This window comes from Paramacrobiotus metropolitanus, unplaced genomic scaffold, assembly GCF_019649055.1.
Source record: "Paramacrobiotus metropolitanus isolate TYO unplaced genomic scaffold, Prichtersi_v1.0 Parri_scaffold0000006, whole genome shotgun sequence".
NCBI lineage: Eukaryota > Metazoa > Tardigrada > Eutardigrada > Parachela > Macrobiotidae > Paramacrobiotus > Paramacrobiotus metropolitanus.
The window spans coordinates 570,767-591,284 of record NW_026570226.1 but is presented as its reverse complement, the minus strand read 5'-3'; the positions used below and the strand labels follow the sequence as shown (position 1 = coordinate 591,284).

Below are 20,518 nucleotides of genomic sequence, written 5' to 3'. Positions count from 1 at the left end.
TTACTCGCTATACATGTATCGTGTTTCTGTGTGAAGTGTGCGAGATGCAAGACACCGCAGTGACGTCACGACTAACAGACACAGCGCCGCCCCAAACTTGGCGCACAAAAACGAAAACAAACCACATAACCATGGTCTGTGTATAACGTATGTGTATTTATACACAGACCATGACATAACTACAGTACAAAGTGCAGTCTTGAAGAATTCGAAACGTGTTTTTGAAGTTTTCGTGTTTTTGAAGAAGTTATTTTAAACCTTCTGCAACTGATTGAGATTCTGAGACCTACAACGAACCGATTGCTATTGTATTCTGCAAATGAAACGTTGCTCCTGAATTCTGGGGCATTGTTCGATCGGCATATTATCATTATTATGAGAAGCAGAAGTACGCGAAGGAAATACTGTATTTAGATCGTGTGCCATTAGATCAGTGCTGGCCCCGCGTTGTGAAATGAATTCTGCGTCGAGTCCGAATTGCTTATCCCGTCGCGTTCTGTGGAAAAACGAAGGAATTCCCGATAATCACACCGACGACGAAACCTTCCTTAAGGAACTGCGCACCAATGTAAACTTGCGCACGTACACGTATCGGGAAGCTGTGTGTGGTGCCACAGTTCTTGTCCAGCAGATTTCCCTCGTGGTCTTCTTCGTAATAATTTATGCCTTAAGTCTTCGCAGTTTTATGTCGGCTCCGCAAATAATCATCGTTTATTCGTTTCTTTTATTTACCTTATACTTTCTGTACCGCTATCTAATTTTGAACAAGCGATTCGGACCACCTCCGAAGAACGATCTCCAAACGTTTGTCGTTATTTATGGTTTTGCTTTCGGGGTGTCGCCGATCTTGTCCACCTTAACCGGGACCGTTAGTACAGATTCCATTTATACGATGGTTGCTGTGCTATTATTGCTCAACTTGATCGTCCACGATTACGGGCCCCAAGCGATGGTTGTGTCGCAGGCCTTTTCCCTAAACGCTGCTTTTGGAGCGGCGGTGTGCTTGGCGTCGCGCTTGCCGTCATCTCTGGACGCTTTTGCTCTGGTGATTTGCGCTGTGGGAATTTTCGGGTTATGGCCTGCAATGCGATCGCTCTTGAAAAAGCGTTATCCCGCTGCCTTTCCGTTGATTGCCGTCGGGATGGTGGTGGCGGACGGCGCACTGCTCAGCTGGCTGAGCACGTTTTGGTTGGGAATGTTTGCAGCGGTTGTTGTAGCTGTGGGACTACTCTGTCCCGCACTGTTTGTGTATTTACAGCGGTGGAAGACAACAATCCACGGTCCGTGGGATGAAGCTGTTCTGAAAACTGATCGGCCGGTATCCCCGTTGAATCGCTGAATTTTGCACGGCTCGGTAAGACATATCTGTAGTATGTAGTTCCTTGGGACACGTCAGTCAGTTTGGTAAGTAGGGAAAGGAACTAAGGAAATTCAGTTTGGTATACCATTTCTCTTAGATGGATTACTGGACAGTTTAATTTCGCGATCTGTACATGATCGGCAGGTAGAATATTTTGTGTGCAGAATCTGTATACCAGTACCCACACAGTTCAGACCAAAGGCAATGACTTCAGTCACAAGTTTCTGTTTACTACGAAACAGCTAGAAGCCTGAAAAGAAAATTCCGGGATACACTACTTTCAGTAGCAAAAAAAATGAGTTGCGTAATGGTTTGACGTTGGAGATTATCAAAAACAACCCGCAAATTTAGAAAAGATTAAACTAACGGTAGTGACCGCCATTTCTAGATGACGTTATGCTGCTACGATGGCACATTCATCATATGGACAAACTCCTGAAAATTGATCCTTCCATCTTGATCGACATCGCAGGACCGAATCAGGTCGGCAACATCATCATCCGGCAGTTTTTCATTTAGGAGAAGAAGAACATGCTGTAACTCTTTCACGCCTAGTAAGCCTGTCTGATTGGTATCGAAAACTTGGAAAATAATCCGCAGTTCGTCGTCCAGATCCGTTAGGCGCATTTTGCGAACCATTAAACGCAGGAATTCGGAGAAGTCTATCGATCCGTTGCCGTCGATATCAACTTCGTTGATGATGTCATGCAGCTGGATATCAGTTGGGTCTTGTCCGAGTACGCGCATTAGCGCCGATAGATCTTTTGTGGAGATGTTGCCATCGTTATCTTTGTCCAACACCGTAAAGGCGGCGCGATATTCTTCGATTTGTTTTTCTGTTAACTGATCGGTCATTTTATACTGTTTGTGTATAAAGATCGACTTATCCTTTTATAGTTTGTTGTTTTAAATTCTGCATTACCGGTACCTTCTTATTTCGCAACCTAGCAATAGATACTATCATACTCGTACTGAAAGTTAAAGGAACACTGGAAAACCACTCAGAATGAAAATCCTCCTATCTGTATGCTGGTGTTCCCTCCGTGTAACAGTACTTACTAAAATTTGTCGCTGATTTAAAACTGTAGTTATTGTTTTTTCTGCCGTTTTGATTCCTGTGGCTCACGAACGGGAACTATTCTATGGGGCTAAAGGCACTGATCGGACGTAATTAATTATTTATTACTGTTTAGTATTCAGCTAACAACAGAATTGTTACAGACAATAAATTCTATAATTGAAATCACTACATACATGAACTCTGGAATAATTTATCAAAAAAAAGAGAACAAAATCACAACTTGCCACACAATCGCTCTCAGCATTACAACACGAGAATGACAGAATGCAACGCAGAAGACTCAGCCAAAAGCCACAACCAGCTTATTAATTCACCAGTATTCACTTTAAAAGCAAATTACATCAACCAATAACCTGGACATAATTACTCGGTAAAATGCCTTCTCTCCCGCCCAGCTTCCCCTTCCACCAGTTGTCATCTTCTTTACTTACAATGATAATTATGTCGTCCTTTTTAAACGTTAACTCATCTGGATTCATGGCAGCATAGTCGTAAAGTGCTTTCACCTTCGTTCCCGAAAGTCCACCGGATGATGCCGGTTCCGCTGCAAATTTACAGTTGTTAAATGCATTACATATGTCATGATGATATGTGCAAAAGAGTTAGAGATGTCTGCCAGGGTTTTCTACCGATGTCATGCAAAATTACCATTACGTTATTGTAATTTTCAAAGTAACTAGAAATTCCTCCAATTAGTATTAAACTCTCATTATAGCCCACAGAAACTGGATTTGGACATTGCATTGTGCATATTAAACAGCTAGGTAGTTTAAAGTTGAAGTGCATAGTACATTAACCGGTGAGCTTGCGAAAAGTCGAAATTCCTTACGAAAACGAGTGCCATGAAGAACGGCACGGATGCCACGGTAAAATGGCAAACAATCATCAGCAAAAACTGAATACCTTTTGGAATCGGTGGGGCCTTGCCTTTGTCATGGCTCGGGGTGGTTGCGCCGCTGTCTGATCCACTTCCCACCGTTTTAACGTATGCCGCCGGGAACCATCCTGTTTGGCGCTGTTTGCCCTTGGCCTGCAGTTCTCCTTCCCACCAGCCTGTTTCCGTTTTCTTTTTAACAAGAATCATATCATTCTTCGCAAAGGATATCTGTTCGGGTCCAGCGGCCGTAAAGGGTGCCACGGCGATGTAAACTTCCGGCTTCCTCTTGGTTGACTCTTCAGACTGTGACTGCGACATCGCTTTCCCCAACGAATCCTGGGACGGTATCGCTGGTGCACTTTGTTCTTTCACATAATTCGACTATAACAGCAGAATGGCTTCATAACAGAAACAACAAGCTCAAAAACACACATAATACCAACCGGAAAGATGCCAATACGGTTTCCGACCTTGCCCGTCCACCAGTCGCCATCCTTCTGCACAACTTGAATAATTTCACCGGCCATAAAATTCAAATCTCCCTCGACATCCGATTGGTACTGATATAAAGCGATGTATTGAGATTCTGCTACCGGCTTATTTCCTTCCAATGAAGAGTGGGACTGCAGCGTCTTTTTGAGTTCTCCCACAAGATTTTGGTGTTGCGCTGTTCCTTTTTCATCGGGCAATATTTCTACACATGCCGCCGGAAACCACCCATTGCTACCGCCATTTTCTTTTTCACCCAGATACCAATTCTCCGCTTTCTGCTTCAGCAATAAAATTTCGCCTTTGGCAAAGGTTAGATGGTTGTCTTTCTTGGCATTCCAGTTATGGATAGCACGGGCTTTGTGATTACCGCTTAAAGCTTGAGCATTATCCAACGCCGGGGAATCCGACTGAATTGAGTTCCCTCGCGATTTCGGTACTGGTTTTTCGACTTTTCGGTTATCTTTAGGAATTTCATCGACTTCTCCAAGAAATTCAACGTGATTTTCCGGAAGCCATCCGGTGCGACCGTTCAATTCACCCGGCAGCCAACCCGGCTCACCGTCGTGAGTTTCCGGGACGTAGATAACATCACCAGGTTGAAAAGATAATTCGTCTTCGTTCCCAGCGGTGTAGGCATACAAAGCCCGATATTTCCGAAATTTCGTCTTTCTAAAATCATTATCAAATGACAGGTGGTGCTCATGTTTGATCGAGGGAGATCGGATTTTTAATTTCTCTTCCAGCTTCTCTTTCAAATCTGCAACATGGGTTTCGCTCACGCCACTCTGATCACCAAAGGGCGATTCGCCCCAAACATCATCTGTATGCTCGAATCCATTGTCAGCCGTGCCGAATCCGGTGTCATGGCCAAAACCGTTCTCGGCCCATGCATCCGATACCACGTTAGCGGTTTGTTGATTTCCTTCATCGTATGACTGCATCGAATGTAGATCAGGGTATAGGTTTTGTGGTTTCTCCCAGGCAGACGCTGAATTATCAGATTTGACCACAGTCGCTGTTTCCTGTGTATTCTGGATCAGTGATGTCTGCTTGTTCTGGAAATCGTGCAACAAACGGACGTGCTCCTCGTATAACGTTTGAAACCTGTCTTGCATGGTTCGAATTCGGCCGTTCTTTTCATCGACTTGTTGATTAAGGTTGGAGATAGATGACTGTGATTCCGAAACTCTAGCTGACAGTTCTGCCGCGGCATCCTGTGTAATGCACATAAATTCAGCATCCTTCTCACAAAAACTTGTATTTTCTGACGCCAGACATTTGCTTAACGGCTATTTGCAACGCAGATTCGCTCGGCATGCCTTATTTTTCTTCTTAATTTTGTTCACCTGAGATGTCAGTCGCGCTTTATGCTTACCTTTTTTTGTTGAATTCCCAAATGAAGACTGGCAGTAGAATCATTATTCCCACCGGGCAGATGGGCCGCAATCCGTTCGGCTTCTTGCCGCTCCAGTCGCGCCCTATTGCTCTGATCCGTCAGTGATGCTTCTTCGTTTGTAAAGCGCGTAATCTCTTCCAGCAATCTATCTCTAGTCATCCGCATACCATCAATGACATCCTTTCTTTCTCTAACTTGATTTCTTGTTTCTTCCACTAGCTGTAACAAATCTTTTCGTTTTGTTTCGGCATCGACACCCGGTAAATCAATACCGGTGTTTTCGGTTTTGAAGTGCGCCAGTTCTTCGTATACACGTGTGCGCTCATTCAGAAGTTCATGGCGACGATGGCGTTGTCGCTCAATTTTACGCTGGCGCTCCATTTCCTTGCGTGCTGCTTCACGTTGTTCCAGAATTTTGCGTCTCTCTTCCTCTTGACGTTCTTCGATCTCCCGCTGCCGAGCCATCTGGGCTTCCAGTTCGGCTTGACGCTTGCGCTCCTGCTCCAAACGGATGCGCTCTCTCCGTTCAAATTCTTCGCGTTCTCTTCGTTCTCGTTCCTCTTGTTCCTGTCGCTGCATTTCTTGCAGCGCTTGGCGGCGACGTTCCAGCTCGGCTTGACCTGAAGATATCGAAAACATCCGTGAATTGATAGTCCTATTGATAGTCATCCATTCTATTGATAGTTGTGCAACATTGAGCACACATATACTGTGTTATTTTCAGGCAGTTTCGTTTCAGTATCGGTTTATGTTATACAGTAAAGGATATAATATAATATATAAATTATAATGTAACTTTATAACGCCAAACGATTTTATGAAATCAAGTACAAACAACTAAAAAGTAATTCAACGTTATAACATACGCAATTCTGGCTGCAAGGTGCGCCATAATTAACTAAGGGAAGTGCATTGCTCCTTACCTTTGTCAAAATTTTCTTTTCGTTTGTCTTCGAACGAAACTGGTGTGTTAAATCCCATGATATCATCTGATGCAGATCCGGCAACAGAAGCATCGGATGCCGCAGCCATCGCTGGAATCGGCACGGCACTGCTGGAAACACCCCGAGGCCGTCTAAAGGACGGTGGGATAAGCTCCGGTGGTAGCGCAGTCGGGATGGGCTCCCTCTGCCGAGCCATTTCCGCCAGATGCATAGCCAAAACGAATTCTTCACTCGTCAGCTTGCCGTCCTTATCAATATCAGCCAAGGCCCAGATTTGTGCCAGGGCTGGATGCGGCAGTCCGGACTGCATCAGCACCGTCCGGGCTTGGTTGCCGTTCAGCGATCCGGAGCGCATCTTATCCATATCGTGAAAAATCTTATTATACTTCAGCTTCGTCGCATGGGGCACGGCCCACTCTCCGGTGGGCACCATTCCCGGGCCGGCGGAAGCTGGGCGTTCATGCAGCGGGGCGGTCGAGCCGGTACGACTGCGTTGTCCGTCCGGCTGCAGTTGGTTGAATCCGCCCATAGCTGAGCCGAAAGATCCTGTATGGGGAAGTGTGCCCATGACAGGAGGATTGAAGGCTCCTGCCTGACCAAACTGCCCCGGCGCATTGCCCGGAACACTGCCTAAGGCGCTGGCAGGGATACTCGCGACTTTAGGCAGAACATCCGGAAGAGCGCCCCATGCGGCGGCAGGCTGGGCCGTATTCCCGGTGGGAGTGAGCATCGACGGGGGAAGAGCAGGCGGAATTTCCATTCCTGCACGAGCAAATAAATAATCGTTAATAATAGATTAATTTACGTCTTCCGTTTCGCTGAAAAAATAATTCCAAATAATCTTAATAAGAATGCAAAACTTCAATTTCGACTTACACATCACAAGACGGAAAAAGAAAATCTTAATCGATACGATTCACAATTTTCGATACAAAAAATAAGCTTAAATTAATATATCAGTCTTTAAAACTTTGAGCGACAACGTGTCTGCAGTTTCACCTTGTAGTTTCTTCCGAATGAGGTGCATGGCAATGCCAAATTCTCGCTTATCCAGTTTTCCATCACGGTTTATGTCAGACAGTTCCCAGATTTTGGCCAAGATAGGCGGTGGTAGATTAGACTTGAAGAAAAATTCCCGAGACTGCTGCCCAGTAATAAACCCGTCAGACGGATTCAGCTGGGCAAACTGCTGCTCGTAACGCATTTGTTCATCGGGCTGGATTTTCCAAGGATCCATCTTCAGCAGATCACTACTCTATCCGTTTCTTTAATTGACTCGCAGTGTCGCACTTCGATTCAGGAGCGGATTTTTGCAAAAAAAATAGTCGCTCCCGTTGCCACTCGCGGTCTCCGATGTTAAATCAAGGCGCCAGAAATGATCGTCACTCTCCTGGGAATCAATCCAGTTATCCAAATACGAAACTTTAATCTTGACAGGTCTGCTGTGTTTAAAAATGAAAGCGTTACATTTTTTCTATATTGCCAAAACAGCCTGATTTACACCTAAAACAGAGATAAGGCCCACCGCCATATAGTGAAATAGCAAGTGCACCAATATTTCCTTATTTCAGAGCGTACCTCATAAACTTGAATGAATGCACTTTAAGTGTGCTTGGATTCCCAAGCAGCAAGCTACGTATCTTTATCGATTGATCATTGATCCGCATAGAATTACGCCCATGAATCACAGATCGGGATAAAAAGGTAGTTGTCAGCAGCAGTTAACTGTCGCATTGCTGGTATATCCTGGCTGCTGTGCACTTCTACGGAAGTTCGTAACTGTGATACAGTATTTTAAAAAAGAATTTCGAGCAACAGTAATGTGGAATGTGGATGATAATGGTAGTGCGGTGGCTGACACAGGCAGAAGCCCCTCCCCCATCTCAAATTACCCGCTGGCGATTTTAATCTTGCAGTTCCTCCATAGTTATTTAATCTTATTTTAATCTTATTTTATTTATTTTATTAATCTTATTTTTAACCTCACTTTACCAGTACAATTTTCGTTCAGCAACTATTTCTTCGCCATCAGCTATATTTTTTCGTTTTTCAAATACCTAAATGCAACCAAACACAACCAAATACAACAATAAAAAATAGTCTCACAAGTAACGTGTTGCGTGCCCTTATCACTTGTAACTTCAATCCAAACCGCCAGTGTGCGAATCAATGCGATCAATTCGAAAAAGTAATAATTTAAATTATTTAATATAATATAGATTTAATTTAATCATATAAACTTGCAACTTGCATACAGACTCTTGTACCGTGCAAAACAGGATACTCGTATTGATGCGATGATACCCTTAATTGCAAGTTTGCAGCTCATGATTAAACAGTAATTATTATGCGGTACATAATTTGAAATGCACTAAGCAAACGATTTTGATTTTTTTCTATTACTATTGCGGGCCGCAATTTGCTACTGTTGTTAATAATGTCAAAAAATACCCTCGGCAGTTCGGCAGAATACGACACGGTGACTGCTGCCTCTGTAATTATTTACAGAAACGTTTTAAAAACATTACACGGTTTACACCCCACCATGGGTATATTATTGACTGACTGGCCGGGCACTGTCTGAATTTCTGAGTTTTTCGTGCAACGTTTTCTTTAACTTCATATTAACAATCCCACGCGTCAATTCAACAATTCCTCCACAACCCCATCCCAGTTAAGGCATCATACACAACACGGCACTGCAGTCAGTGCAGTGGCTGTACAGAATCACCGATCGCACGCAAAAATCAAAATCACAATGAGAAGAAGAAATTTTAAGATCTAACTGTTATAAATTATCATTCTTTCTCTTTTTTGCGGTGCGACACCACTTAAACGGAACAACACCACAAAATTAGTAACAATCCCAGACAGTACAAAGCCGACAGTCTTTGCAATATTCTGGTGTGGGATTTAATTTCTCCGATGCTATCTGCTCCTGCAGTCCTGCTTGAGGCGACTCCAACGACTGGGAGGCCACACAATGTGAGTGGCCACACCGAGCAAAAGTCCTCTGGGTATGGCGCCGAAAGTGTTGCTGTCCATGCTAAGATCGCGGTTGTCGCCTTCCACCCACATGCATCCCTGCTGCACCTCCACCACCGACTGCTTATAGGTTAGCGTCCTCACTGTGTCTCCCTCCAGTGCGATAACACGCTTGATCAGAATCCTACTCGGATCGCTCGGAGACGTGAACGCCACGATATCTCCCCGGTTCACAATGAAATTCCGCACGGCCAGTGCATTCAGCCAGATATAATCACGGGCGGTCTGATCTCCTTGCAAAGTAGGCAACATCGAAGAGCCCTGCACACGAGCTAAGCATCCCACGTTATCCAGGAATGTCAGTGAGACAGGAACAGCGACTCCCACAAACTTCAGGGACTGCCAGATCAAGCTCGGCATAGCCAGCGGTGACCAGGGAATGCCCAAAAGAAGGAAAACTACCGTTCATCATTTGCGTGATAAATGTGTTATGTGACTGCTGACTATAACATGGTACGTCGGAATAGAAAACTTGCCATTAAAAGAGTAATGACTACAAAAGTAAAGTGTTTCAGTAAATTCTTGAATTCCCTAAAAAGTGCAGAAGTAACAAAACCGATCCAATAAAATTGTTGTAAAAAAAATTCACATTGTCAGCTGTTGCCTGTTGGAAACTTATTATTTAAATCGTGCCAGAGCGGACAACTCAGGCTACAGGCAACAAAAAACGCGTCAAATAAAAAGACCTGGAGTGTGACCACCCGTCCGTGGCAGTAGACAGCATTCGCAATTTCGCATACTGTACTATAATAATTATGCCGATTCTTATTCCTTCCCGAAAAACTGTCTTAAAAAATTCGGTGAGTAAAAGATAAATCTCAGATTTCAGATTCAGATCTGGTCTTCTCCATAAAGTTGCTGCTCCGGTAGTCGTACCCGGTATTAAAAGCACACAGTTTGACCAAGGTGGATAGAGTGGACCCATTCACCTTGGTTTGACTATTGAGTGTACTTCATTCATACTTCGACTCGTACTTACATACTTCTGCATATCGTACTTGCCAGATTTGTAAAAATTGCGATTGACCTTACTCGCGTAATAAAAAAAGCAATATTCGAAAGTTGTATCTATTTTTCCGTTATTAAATCAACAACAATTTCTATAGTACATATATTATCGCATATCACATTCGGGAGGGTACAAAGTACCAACGGAAGCAAATACGACTTCACTGACCCATAGGATTTTACTTTATATAAAAATATTATAACGTGTATCCTTCTATCCATAATCTTATACAGTACGCCTTTATGTCAAAGAAGCTCCTCTGGCACAAACGTCGATTGCCGAGTTATTTATTTCTACACAACTTTAACAAATCGTCCAAATCTATGACACAGAAACATGAATTGAAATGAGTTCCAAAAGAAAAGCAATTTCCACCGCCGCCAGTAATCACGATTGTACGAAAATCTTCCAGCAATACGCTTGAATGATGGAACAACATCAAAAGACAGTCCTAAAAACCCGAACATTTGCAGAAAATCACACAATGAATAATGATGATGGCACTCACCGGAGTCAGCTGGAGCTGAAAATTCCACTCGCACCGGTTTTCTATGTCATAAACTGTCAGATCCGGAAGCGCGGCATCTGCGTCATCGCTTACACCCCCAATAACGATCAAGAAATTTTCCCATGTGTGGCTGGTGTGACCAAATCGTGCGCGCCCAAGATGCCCACATTCATGAATGCCCACATTCATGATGCCGGTGGATTTGTCCAGACGTAACTCCAAAATATCAGACACCGCTTTGTTCTCCTTCATTCCTCCAGAAAAAAGAATGCGGTTACATCCACCAGAAAGTGAGGGATACTGTAAAGGACACTGTCCAGCACAGGATCGCAGAGGCTAAAATAGCAAACGTTTAACCATGCGAACAGATGCTTATACTGGCAAGAGCGGCAAATGTACTTGAATGGGGAAAAGCAAACACATCGCTTTATTTATTTTTAATCAAATACTTAACTACCGCAAAACTATGAATGAGCGACGCTACCTACCGTAAACGTCGCAGCAAGTCTACTGTGAGCTGCGCAGAGTGATGTTCCTTGGCGTGGTAAGGAACTTGAGCAAAGTATTACGATACCGTTATCAACTCCTGTAACACAAACGTCAACTGATTCTAACTTTTCAACTTATTCAAGCCACTTAAAAGCAAGATGTTCGTTATTACTTCAACTAGCGACTTCTGCTCATGTTAAGTCAAATTTAATAACTCTTATTAAATACCAGGAAAAAGCTTCGTAAGGACAGTGCTAAAATAATGAGAAATTGTACACCTTTTTGCACGGCACCTACAATTATACGATACCTTCCTGATGTAATACAGCCGCAGATGTTCTTTGCATAAAAGTGATAGGAGCATCAGTCACATTGGAATCAATGGTGTCAATAAATACTGCTACTCGCAGTTCCAACTTCGTAGAACGAATGCAGTCAAATCTCAGTCGGTAAATTCGATAGTTCGATTTCCCTGGAGATGTACGACCCCCAATCACATGTAGTTCATTTTCAGCACATCGATATATTCCATGATGAACGAGCGGACCTGGAAACAACTTCACTTCAGACACGCTTATACAATTACGATGTAGCATTAACAAAAATTTCATTCGCACGCGAAAAACTGTACAATACTTAATACAACTGCAGTTTTATATAGGCAGATATAATTAGTCGGTTAGTGAAAATGCAAGTGACTGAGATCACTCTCGAATTCAGTAAAACTGCTTCAATCTTATACCACTTACGAATAAAATCCGAATCCAACATGCGGCTGGGAATCCATACAGCCCAGATACCGTCGGTAATTTGCAGGGCATCCATTTCCGCTGCGGCGCCGGGCGCGGTCGACTGCGGACTGATTCCCCCCACCAAAACGATTACGATTTGTTGCGATCCATCAGCGGTTAACAATTTAACCACGCCGGAACTATGACTGTAGGCCATAAAAGCGCTAGGAGCTGCTAAACATGGAAGATATTTAATTCCTTGATTTTCCGGATTGTGAGTCTTATGGGGCGATTGCGAATATTTATCAAGTACGCAGGCACCACCGCCATTAGCAGCCAAACTAATAACATAATGGCGACATTTTTCATAAAATTCTTCGAATTCGTCGAACGGTTCCAGATTTGAGACTTTGGATTTCTCTTGTGAAGAAATATGGTCTCTCCAGTATTGCATAACGCTTAATGCAAGGGATCTTTGCCAATTCTGAAAATCGAAATCCAAGGTTGAAAATTGCATTTATTTAGATCAACAATCGATGGTGCTGCAGGAGCTGCATTTTCTCTGAGCACTATAAATTTGATAAAAATTAAAACGCACCAAAGCACAATACTCTGCGCTTAAAGAGGGCAGTTTTATTACTGTAAGTGCACAGTATTACTAGAAAACCTGTCAACATACACAATTAATAAGCCGGTTTTCGTGCGAAGCAGCAGTTGGGTACAGTTCAGTATTTTGTAGAGGGGAGCCTTGGTTGCGGAAATGCTGCAGCCTAGGAAAAAGCATTCCGGTAACAGAAAAGATCACGAAGAAATCAAATCCTGTTATCTAATGGGTATTTACATGAACTTCCCAAAAGAATCCTCAGGTTGTACCTAAAAACAGGTAATTGAGCATTTAGTGACGGCTTTCAGTCATGCTACTCAAGTGTTCATAAGCAAATACAGAGAACCAGATAACGGAGTAAAACCAGTATTAAGTACCTAAAATTCGGATTTACTGACAGGGCGAACAAAACGTGAGGTAATAATCAAGAAATCAGTGGTTCGAACTTCGAACTGTTCAGCTCACCTGTTCGTAGTTGAAGAAAACCGCAGTCGAAAAAAAACTGGCCAGCGTCATCAGAATCTTTTGACACTGCAACAGATTACTTAACGAAATACTAAAAGTTAAAACTTGTCCGACATCATTTACGGTAATCAGCTGAATAACCAGACAGATCTTACTGGGACTCAGGGATGTAAGTTAGAACCACTTCCGATATAATCATGGTAGGCGCATCACAGTTCAGCTTTAGGTGATCAATTAAATTCACAAACTGAGAGCAGTTACGCAAATCCATCCCCACTATAACGTAATTATCTGATGATAACGTTAAGCTAAAGCCTTCATGCTTCTCCGGCATATCCAGAGTGACAGACGATAATTTTTCTCGCATTTCCGGGGTGTTCAGAATCATTTTAGCTTTATTGGAGGCCACTTCCAAGAAATCTATCTGCAAAACACCATACTGGAAATCATCGAATTCACAAATTTCTATGTTCAACTGCAATTAAATGAATACCAGAAAGTGTAACACTTACATCAATTATTTTCACGCTGGTTTTCTCCAAGCGGAAGTACAGCGTGTCATACCCAGCTCCAAGAACAATGATCTACAAAAGAAAATTTCTTTCAAGCAAGCCTGCTTCACAAGCAATTTCAAAATAAATTTACGCCTTCCACAAACTTCCAAGACATCGTTACTAATATCATATAAAACAAGTGCCTGTCCTTTTCTGCATGTCCGACATTTTACTTACACTGCAGTTATGAGCATAGCCCGTCCCAGAATTCACGGAAGCATCTCGGTTAGTGAATGCGCCTCCGCTGATCGCCTCCAGAAAGGTATCAATCACAGAATGCACTGCGTGCATCCGGACAAAGTAGCCCCTAAAAAATAACAACTTCAAATGAGTATGAGAAGATTTTCAGGTCTCATACATTCCCCGTACCGGCCGTACGCAACATTTGCATACCTGTTGATCAAAGGCGTTCTGCGAACTTTCTTCGCCACAAAGTGCTGCATAAATTCGTCTTTCATGTATCCAGCTGCAGTCATGGAGCATTTGCTAACACTGCTGAAATCGTTGGTCTTCTGAACCTAAAACAGTAGAGTGTTATATTACCTTATGCTCAAAGCGCTTCAGCAGTATATTTTTGTGCACTTCCATGGTGGCTTGCGCAATCGTACAACAAACTAAAAGCAGCAACAGCTCAAACTTTAAAGTTACAATTGCTGCAAGATTTCCATTCCACCACAAATGACCTAAAGCAGTAATCTGCGTACCGATTCATCGTGACGCAATGCGTTCATAATTAGACAATTCCAAACAGCAACAGCAAATAAATAAAGCTATAGGAGGAAATATCTATATAACATTCGTGATTCTCGCCGAGACTGCAGACTGGCAGTGTGTCATTTTGACGTCACTAACAAACAGGGATTTTGGAGTGCGCCAACAGGGAATCATGCATTCGCTCTGTTTCTGTTCGTGTGCTAAAATTTTCGAGGCGGTAATCCAATACCGTGGCCACAGCATTAACGCTAAATTTAACAATACCGCAAACATTTTTATCACACATTTTTTCCTCGTTTGCAGATGATGCTTTTTTGTAAATTTTCATGTATCTGTCTAATTAACCAACAACATAGTTTGCGAACGCACGCTGTTTAAAAAGTGCCGGAATAAGCACTTGTTGTTATGGGCCTACGATGACTTCCCGGCGCACCGTAGGCGCACGGCTGCCAACCGCCACAGGGTACCATCCTGGCGAGAATCGTCAATTCCGACTTTCCGAACCTACAACTTCAGCAGAGAGAAACGAAAGAAAAAAACAAAATAGCAATAAAAGCGAATTCAAATAGCATAAAAGTATCGTTAACAGCCGCTACCCCTACAAGAAAGTATAGCAAAAGAAATTGTGGAAAAGGCACCCGCCCAAAAGGCTGCGGCTTTTTCAAGGGTTCTAGGAGTGGGCGGGTGCTCGGGCGATTGCATCGCATCGCCACTGCACACGGTGGACTAGCAGTAGCCACTATTCTACGTTCTGTAATCACACTATTTTTGTTACGAAGTTTTTAGTTACTACCTTTATATTTGTTAATTTATTGGTGTTTATTGTTAATTTGTTAGTAAACGGTTTAGATCTGGATTATACGTGCTGTAATCTGAGTTTGCACTGGCAGAGCTGTATTATCGTTGAGCATTATTGTAGTTGAGTTAGTTAGCCTTTAGGTATCGAGAAAATGGCGTTCGTTTGTGTTGCTTTATAATCCTCGGGGACACAACCCATCTGGTTCGAAGTTGGTTCATTGTGTTATGTCGTGGGGTTGGCTGGATAAATATCGCGAACATGACCACAGAAGCGGCCCATGAATCGCCCCGTCGGTGTCGCGCGGAAGCCAGTAGTATACCTGAGCTACTCGGGAACAAATTACCCGAGACCTCGACTAAAGATCTGATAACGTGTGTTTGGGGTCCCGGTGGTCCTGATCGCGAAAATCTGCATCGATGGTCACAAGGTTGGTGCTGATCAACCCTTAATAGTGTATTTCTGACTTTTGCTGGTTGTACTCTGTGCACCCCATAAATTGTGATTGTGTCGTAGGTTTCGCCTTTAGTACTGGAGAACCCACAGCTCTCATTCAGCTGCACGGGGGACCCTGCGCAGTTATAGCGCCCGTTCAAGCGTATCTACTGAAAAATGCTATATATCCCGAAGTGCATCTTGTGGATGCTTCATGGAGAACGAAAAACGGTAAATCATTCATCGGAAACTGACTTTTGATTTGCACTTTACTGTCTTTACACCATGGCGCTGCGAAACTACTTATTATATGTAATACGCAGTTTATGATAAACAGCGTGTTAGATTTTCTCACAAAGTCAGTTTCCTTCGAAATTTAAAATTCAAGCACAGTGGCGCTCATTTACAATCAAGCAGAGTTTTCCACTGAAGACAAACATTTTGGGCTTCTTGTTAGCTGCTTAACCATTGTTAATCATTTTATTTTTCTAATAAACTCCCATAAATTTTCTTCGTTACAGTAGAGTTATATCTGATAAATGATGTGCTAATATTTTGTCCTCTCTGAATATTTTGAAACAGAATTAAGACAAAAACAATAAACAGTTTTTATTGTTTTTGTTATAAAAATAATTGAATTTAGCTCAACGCCTGTTGACGACTGCATTTATGGAAATTTTCTCCATACTGAATGCTCCCAATTACGCTTTAATTCTTCCCGAGGATCCCATTCGTATTCCATCAAAGCGTGACGCGACGGCGATGGATGAAGTGGACCTCACGCACGAGGAGAATACGGATCCTCACAGCGAGCATGGAATCCATTCTAATTTGCGGTCAGTTAGCCGTGTGAGGTTGGATGCCTGGCAATGGTTTTTCCTTGAACTGCTTGTTTTGTAGGACGTTACATTTCGCTACACTTGATGATCTGAGACAGTATCTGGAAGCAAATCCTACAGTTTTTTGCAGTTCCTATGGTGTCTTACGCTTCCTCTATTCTGTAATAATTAGCAAAGTAAGTAATGTCTTTGTTGAAAGAATAATGCCTTTCTGCAGCATGGTGTTTTTTTCCAGTCTATTGAAGCAGTAAAACTGGATCTGGAAGATCCTAGTGAGCCGCTAATTGATGGCGCTCATGGTCATGGAAAGTAAGTTGATAGAAATTAGAATCCTCTATAACAGTATGTGTTAGCCAATGGGTATGATATTTGAGACCGTACGTGTGGTAAATTATCCACGAACATAATTTTATGCATCCTTGATTCTTTTCTGTACCCATGTTAAAAGTCACTTGCTAGGGACATCCGATTAAAATTCTGGTTTTCGTCTTTCTGGTTTTCTTTTTTCGTCTATGTCCGCCGTTATAATTTGTTTCGATAATTGATTTACTGTTAAAGTTTTGTACTGCCGTTACTGCAGGAGCGTGCTGGGATTAATTTTGGTGAATATTCTTGATTAATTTTGTCTATCTTTATCTTTGATACGCTTTTTAGTCAAAGCCTTATCAATTTGTTACTAACTGGATCTGCGGTGGCCAACGTCTGGGATAACGAAAAGGAATTTGGACCTTTACGTAAGTTTTACTGCGACTGAATTAAAGTGTACTGAGCTAAAGCCTTTCCCATACTTAACACCTACTCGTAATCTGGGAAACAGGCTTGAAAGGCATCCGCTTCCGGCCAGCCGTGGGATTTCTTAGTTTGTTGGAGAACATGCGTTACGTTGAGGTACTGTATCCCTTGTATGCTTTCGAATTATGACTTACGTAGATAGGTTGTTCACTTGTCTTGAATGCAGGTGGGATTTTATTACAAATGTCCACAGTATCCTATTTGGATACTGGGAAGCGAAACGCACCTGAGCATCCTTTTCACTTTGGTAAGTCGTTATGCGATAGGAAATTTCGGCCTCTTTTAGCTTTGCTGATTTCAGATTCCTTCTCTTGTTACTTCCGAAGCTGAAGAAGCGGCTGCTGTCCGTGTTTTTCGAGAGTACGATCAACATGGTAATAATACTAATGAGCCATTACTGTATGTACACTCTACATTTAAAGCCACAACGCCTGCTTTTCCTCCAGTACCCTGTGTTAATGATGCTGTTGCTAGTAAACATTCTCAAAGCACGGTAATCGAAATAATTTTTACTGGATTTGCTATATTTAGAAATTTATATAACAAATCAAGGATTTCCTAGGGTTGCCGGTTCTCCTAAGAGTTGATAATACTTTGAAAAGTTCAAAGAACACCGTTTTCGAATTGTCTAATGCGCCGTTTTTGAGATTAATTAGCTTTATATATCTTTTTAGGAAGTGGGTTCATTAATGTGGATAATCTCGGAGATGTTCTGGGATTACTGAACCTGTTCAAGGAAGATGATTAGTAAGTGGACTTACAAGTTAGACAGAAACGATGTACATAGTGATGGGTTATACTCGTACTTATGGTTAGCGTATGGTTAGTTTGTTGATTAGTAGTGATTTTTATCAGGATTGCTGGACGGTAAATAACTGAATTTTTTCTCTTTGACTGTGCAGTTTGAGGCACACATAAATAAAAGAGCAGTTAAGCATCAGTCAATAATAATGGCCTGCCTCTGGGATCGTGCCTGACGAGGCTGTTGTCTCCATGATCGTTTTACAGTTCTTAAATGGGATATTATTGATAAATTGGTTACGAATGCATAATCACATACTAATATGATCATCCATTTTTCACGGTAGCGCGAAGTGCGATTAAGAACTTTGAAGTTGTTGAGAGCTAGATATCTCTGGGAATGGGTGTGTGCACTGTGCAGTAAGGTTATCCGTTATGTCGTAGTCCATGCAGGGTGTAGCTGTAACTGTCAACTTTTTGCGATTTGCGGTGGTTTATTTCGGTGCAGAGTACCTGGCCGTTTATATCGATTACCGGAGCGCATTAGAACATTGCACTTTTTTTTTATTGACCTTTCCATGCTGATCTCAAAAACTGTCGCCAACTAGAAAGAAAGAATTTTGCAGATATATTTTCTTGCTCACATACATAGAAATCTTTTGGCTCATATTCACATTTACAAGAAAATGTTTAATACTGGTAACTGGATGTACTTAAGCTTCTCTGTGAATCCCTGTATAAAACGATTTTACGGTTTAACTGCATTCCTGCTAGATTGTTTTGCGGGATATGCGATAACTTTGAATCGCTAAGTGTTAGATCGCATTTTTCGAATTGGTTTGCTAAATAATTAGTGTCCTACATAGTATCGAGGGGTGATCCTTACTGTTAGTGGGTTTGCACTTTGCATCTGGTGATATACCGAGTAGTTACAATAAAGTGACAATTTTCAGTTGGATACTTTTATCTCATTTTGTTTTTAACCGTTTGTGGTTTATTGAACTTTCGAATGTATATACAGTACTACTTGGTACAACTGCTAATACAATACGTTTATAATATGACCTGATTAACACCATGGAACGGTTGGTGTTTGACAATAAATTTACAAAGTTAGATTTAACTGTGTAACATAACAGATGGTTTGCTTCTTTTCTAGTGTTAATTCTTTGAAACAAAAATTGGACAAGGAGCATTTGGGTATAATTTTAAGATCGGATTTCCTTGCGGAATTCTTTCCTTCCACCGGAAAATTTTATAATGGTCAACCGTTTGACGTCTATCACTATAATGGGCTGGCTCGCAGTGAATCTCCAGTGAGCATTTAAGTGGCTGTGTGGTTTAATTAAGCGATTCAAAATCGATTGGGAAATGTTCACAGATACGCTATCATCACGGGCGGGCCAAGATTTGCGAACTAGATTTTGACCTGGAAATCATTAACTTGGGCGACACAGACGACACGATCGACTCGGATTCCGCCATTGTTCGGTGCCTGCGAACCAAATACCCGCGTGTGGAAATAACTTGGGATGATAATAAGATTCCTTCCATCAATTAAACCACAAAATGTCCAGAGTCATAATTACGGCTGGGTTGGTTATATGTCAGGAGCGTGTGTATGCGTGTTATTGACAGGCATTGTGTACTGCATGAGATATTTGACGTAAAATATGTATCTGCAAATCTGGTGAGTATTCAAAGGAAGTTAAACGGTGCGCGAAAATGTGGAATATTATTTTTTAATTATGTTAAGGCAGACTTTTCTTTGTTGGAGATCAGCGCACAGTGGTTTAATAGGAGTTTTCTACGGAATATGCGTATTTTTGTCTTCATTTCGATCTCTGTTCCATCATGGGGGTTTGTTAATTGATAATGCGTGCAGAAGGTGCTTTGCATAAAGCTTAGCGAGACCCTGTCGTTGTTTTGACAGTATTCACTGGACGAAAACCACATGTACGAACAAATATTTAAAACACATGCGCAGAATTTTTCAGAAAGATGTTTGGCGGCGTTATCAAATGTCGATTAATTCAAAATAACGGAAAATGGATGAAGCGAGATCAATGTCCGCAAATCACCATGTGTAAAGGCATGCTTGGTATGACTAGACAGTACAAATTTGTACAAGCGTATAATGAACCACAGGGATGGAAAGCACGTTCGAAATAATTCATATCCACGTACCGGAAACGTTCAGCAGAATAAATATTATATCGATAAACTTACGCATGGCGTCTACGATAGCTTTACGTTACGACCGTAATTTTTGATGCAGTGTTTTTACGAAATGTCTTCTATTGCGTTTTAATTAACGGGATCGGCAATAGAAAACAGTAACATTTTGCGAGTATCGACAGTAGAGAATTGGACAGATTCGACACCATTCTAAATTCCGGTGTAACGTTGATATTGGGGAACTGTGCAAGTGGTTTAATGTTCGGAACTTCTAAGGAATGAACTTTGCTAAAGATATATACGTACTCGCGTTTGCGCGGATTAAAGTTTTGCCGCGCATTCATTTATGATATAACAGATATGTATGGTATGATTAAATTATCTTAACATAATGCGCCACATTTAAAAAACCATGATGTGTCACACTCATACGAAATCATAGTGAAATTGGTACATCCGTGTGCTTTG

At 42.0% G+C, this 20,518-nt stretch overlaps 6 protein-coding genes across 10 annotated transcripts; 2 read left to right on the top strand and 4 right to left on the bottom strand.

The window, feature by feature from the left end:
• Positions 1-185: 185 nt before the first annotated feature.
• On the top strand, positions 186-2,560 carry LOC129582106 (phosphatidylinositol N-acetylglucosaminyltransferase subunit C-like). Its single transcript, XM_055473531.1, has 2 exons — positions 186-1,354; positions 1,749-2,560. Exon 1 carries the CDS (start codon positions 455-457, stop codon positions 1,337-1,339), a length of 885 nt encoding a protein of 294 aa, XP_055329506.1. The 5' UTR covers positions 186-454; the 3' UTR covers positions 1,340-1,354; positions 1,749-2,560.
• LOC129582107 (calmodulin-alpha-like) lies at positions 1,575-2,270 on the bottom strand. Its single transcript, XM_055473532.1, has one exon. It carries the CDS (start codon positions 2,213-2,215, stop codon positions 1,763-1,765), a length of 453 nt encoding a protein of 150 aa, XP_055329507.1. The 5' UTR covers positions 2,216-2,270; the 3' UTR covers positions 1,575-1,762.
• LOC129582105 (intersectin-2-like) lies at positions 2,522-8,014 on the bottom strand. 4 transcript variants are annotated; one of them, XM_055473528.1, is made up of 7 exons: positions 7,729-8,014; positions 7,150-7,592; positions 6,130-6,912; positions 5,186-5,826; positions 3,762-5,024; positions 3,345-3,699; positions 2,522-2,985 (listed from the first exon to the last, which is right to left on the bottom strand). In XM_055473528.1, exons 2-7 carry the CDS (start codon positions 7,385-7,387, stop codon positions 2,783-2,785), a joined length of 3,483 nt encoding a protein of 1,160 aa, XP_055329503.1. In that variant the 5' UTR covers positions 7,388-7,592; positions 7,729-8,014; the 3' UTR covers positions 2,522-2,782. The 4 variants fall into 4 exon arrangements, with proteins under 4 accessions (XP_055329503.1, XP_055329504.1, XP_055329505.1 ...); XM_055473529.1 differs by having other exon boundaries at positions 7,150-7,589; XM_055473530.1 differs by having other exon boundaries at positions 7,150-7,540.
• A 730-nt stretch (positions 8,015-8,744) lies between these two features.
• LOC129581813 (mitochondrial inner membrane protease subunit 2-like) lies at positions 8,745-9,916 on the bottom strand. Its single transcript, XM_055473067.1, has one exon. The coding sequence runs from the start codon at positions 9,553-9,555 to the stop codon at positions 9,079-9,081; it is 477 nt and encodes a 158-aa protein (XP_055329042.1). The 5' UTR covers positions 9,556-9,916; the 3' UTR covers positions 8,745-9,078.
• Positions 9,917-10,346: 430 nt separating this feature from the next.
• On the bottom strand, positions 10,347-14,365 carry LOC129581690 (tRNA wybutosine-synthesizing protein 4-like). Its single transcript, XM_055472902.1, has 13 exons — positions 14,260-14,365; positions 13,949-14,073; positions 13,733-13,862; positions 13,514-13,585; positions 13,157-13,425; positions 13,002-13,080; positions 12,774-12,805; positions 12,612-12,702; positions 11,951-12,416; positions 11,512-11,748; positions 11,201-11,298; positions 10,713-11,048; positions 10,347-10,655 (listed from the first exon to the last, which is right to left on the bottom strand). The coding sequence occupies exons 1-13, from the start codon at positions 14,284-14,286 to the stop codon at positions 10,488-10,490; spliced, it is 2,130 nt and encodes a 709-aa protein (XP_055328877.1). The 5' UTR covers positions 14,287-14,365; the 3' UTR covers positions 10,347-10,487.
• A 653-nt stretch (positions 14,366-15,018) lies between these two features.
• On the top strand, positions 15,019-19,785 carry LOC129581658 (ubiquitin carboxyl-terminal hydrolase MINDY-3-like). 2 transcript variants are annotated; one of them, XM_055472861.1, is made up of 12 exons: positions 15,019-15,495; positions 15,582-15,731; positions 16,144-16,336; positions 16,401-16,515; positions 16,575-16,648; positions 16,994-17,073; positions 17,157-17,227; positions 17,298-17,378; positions 17,433-17,505; positions 17,806-17,878; positions 19,032-19,188; positions 19,254-19,785. In XM_055472861.1, exons 1-12 carry the CDS (start codon positions 15,327-15,329, stop codon positions 19,431-19,433), a joined length of 1,416 nt encoding a protein of 471 aa, XP_055328836.1. In that variant the 5' UTR covers positions 15,019-15,326; the 3' UTR covers positions 19,434-19,785. The 2 variants fall into 2 exon arrangements, with proteins under 2 accessions (XP_055328836.1, XP_055328837.1); XM_055472862.1 differs by having other exon boundaries at positions 15,358-15,495; positions 16,224-16,336.
• The last annotated feature ends 733 nt before the right edge of the window (positions 19,786-20,518 follow it).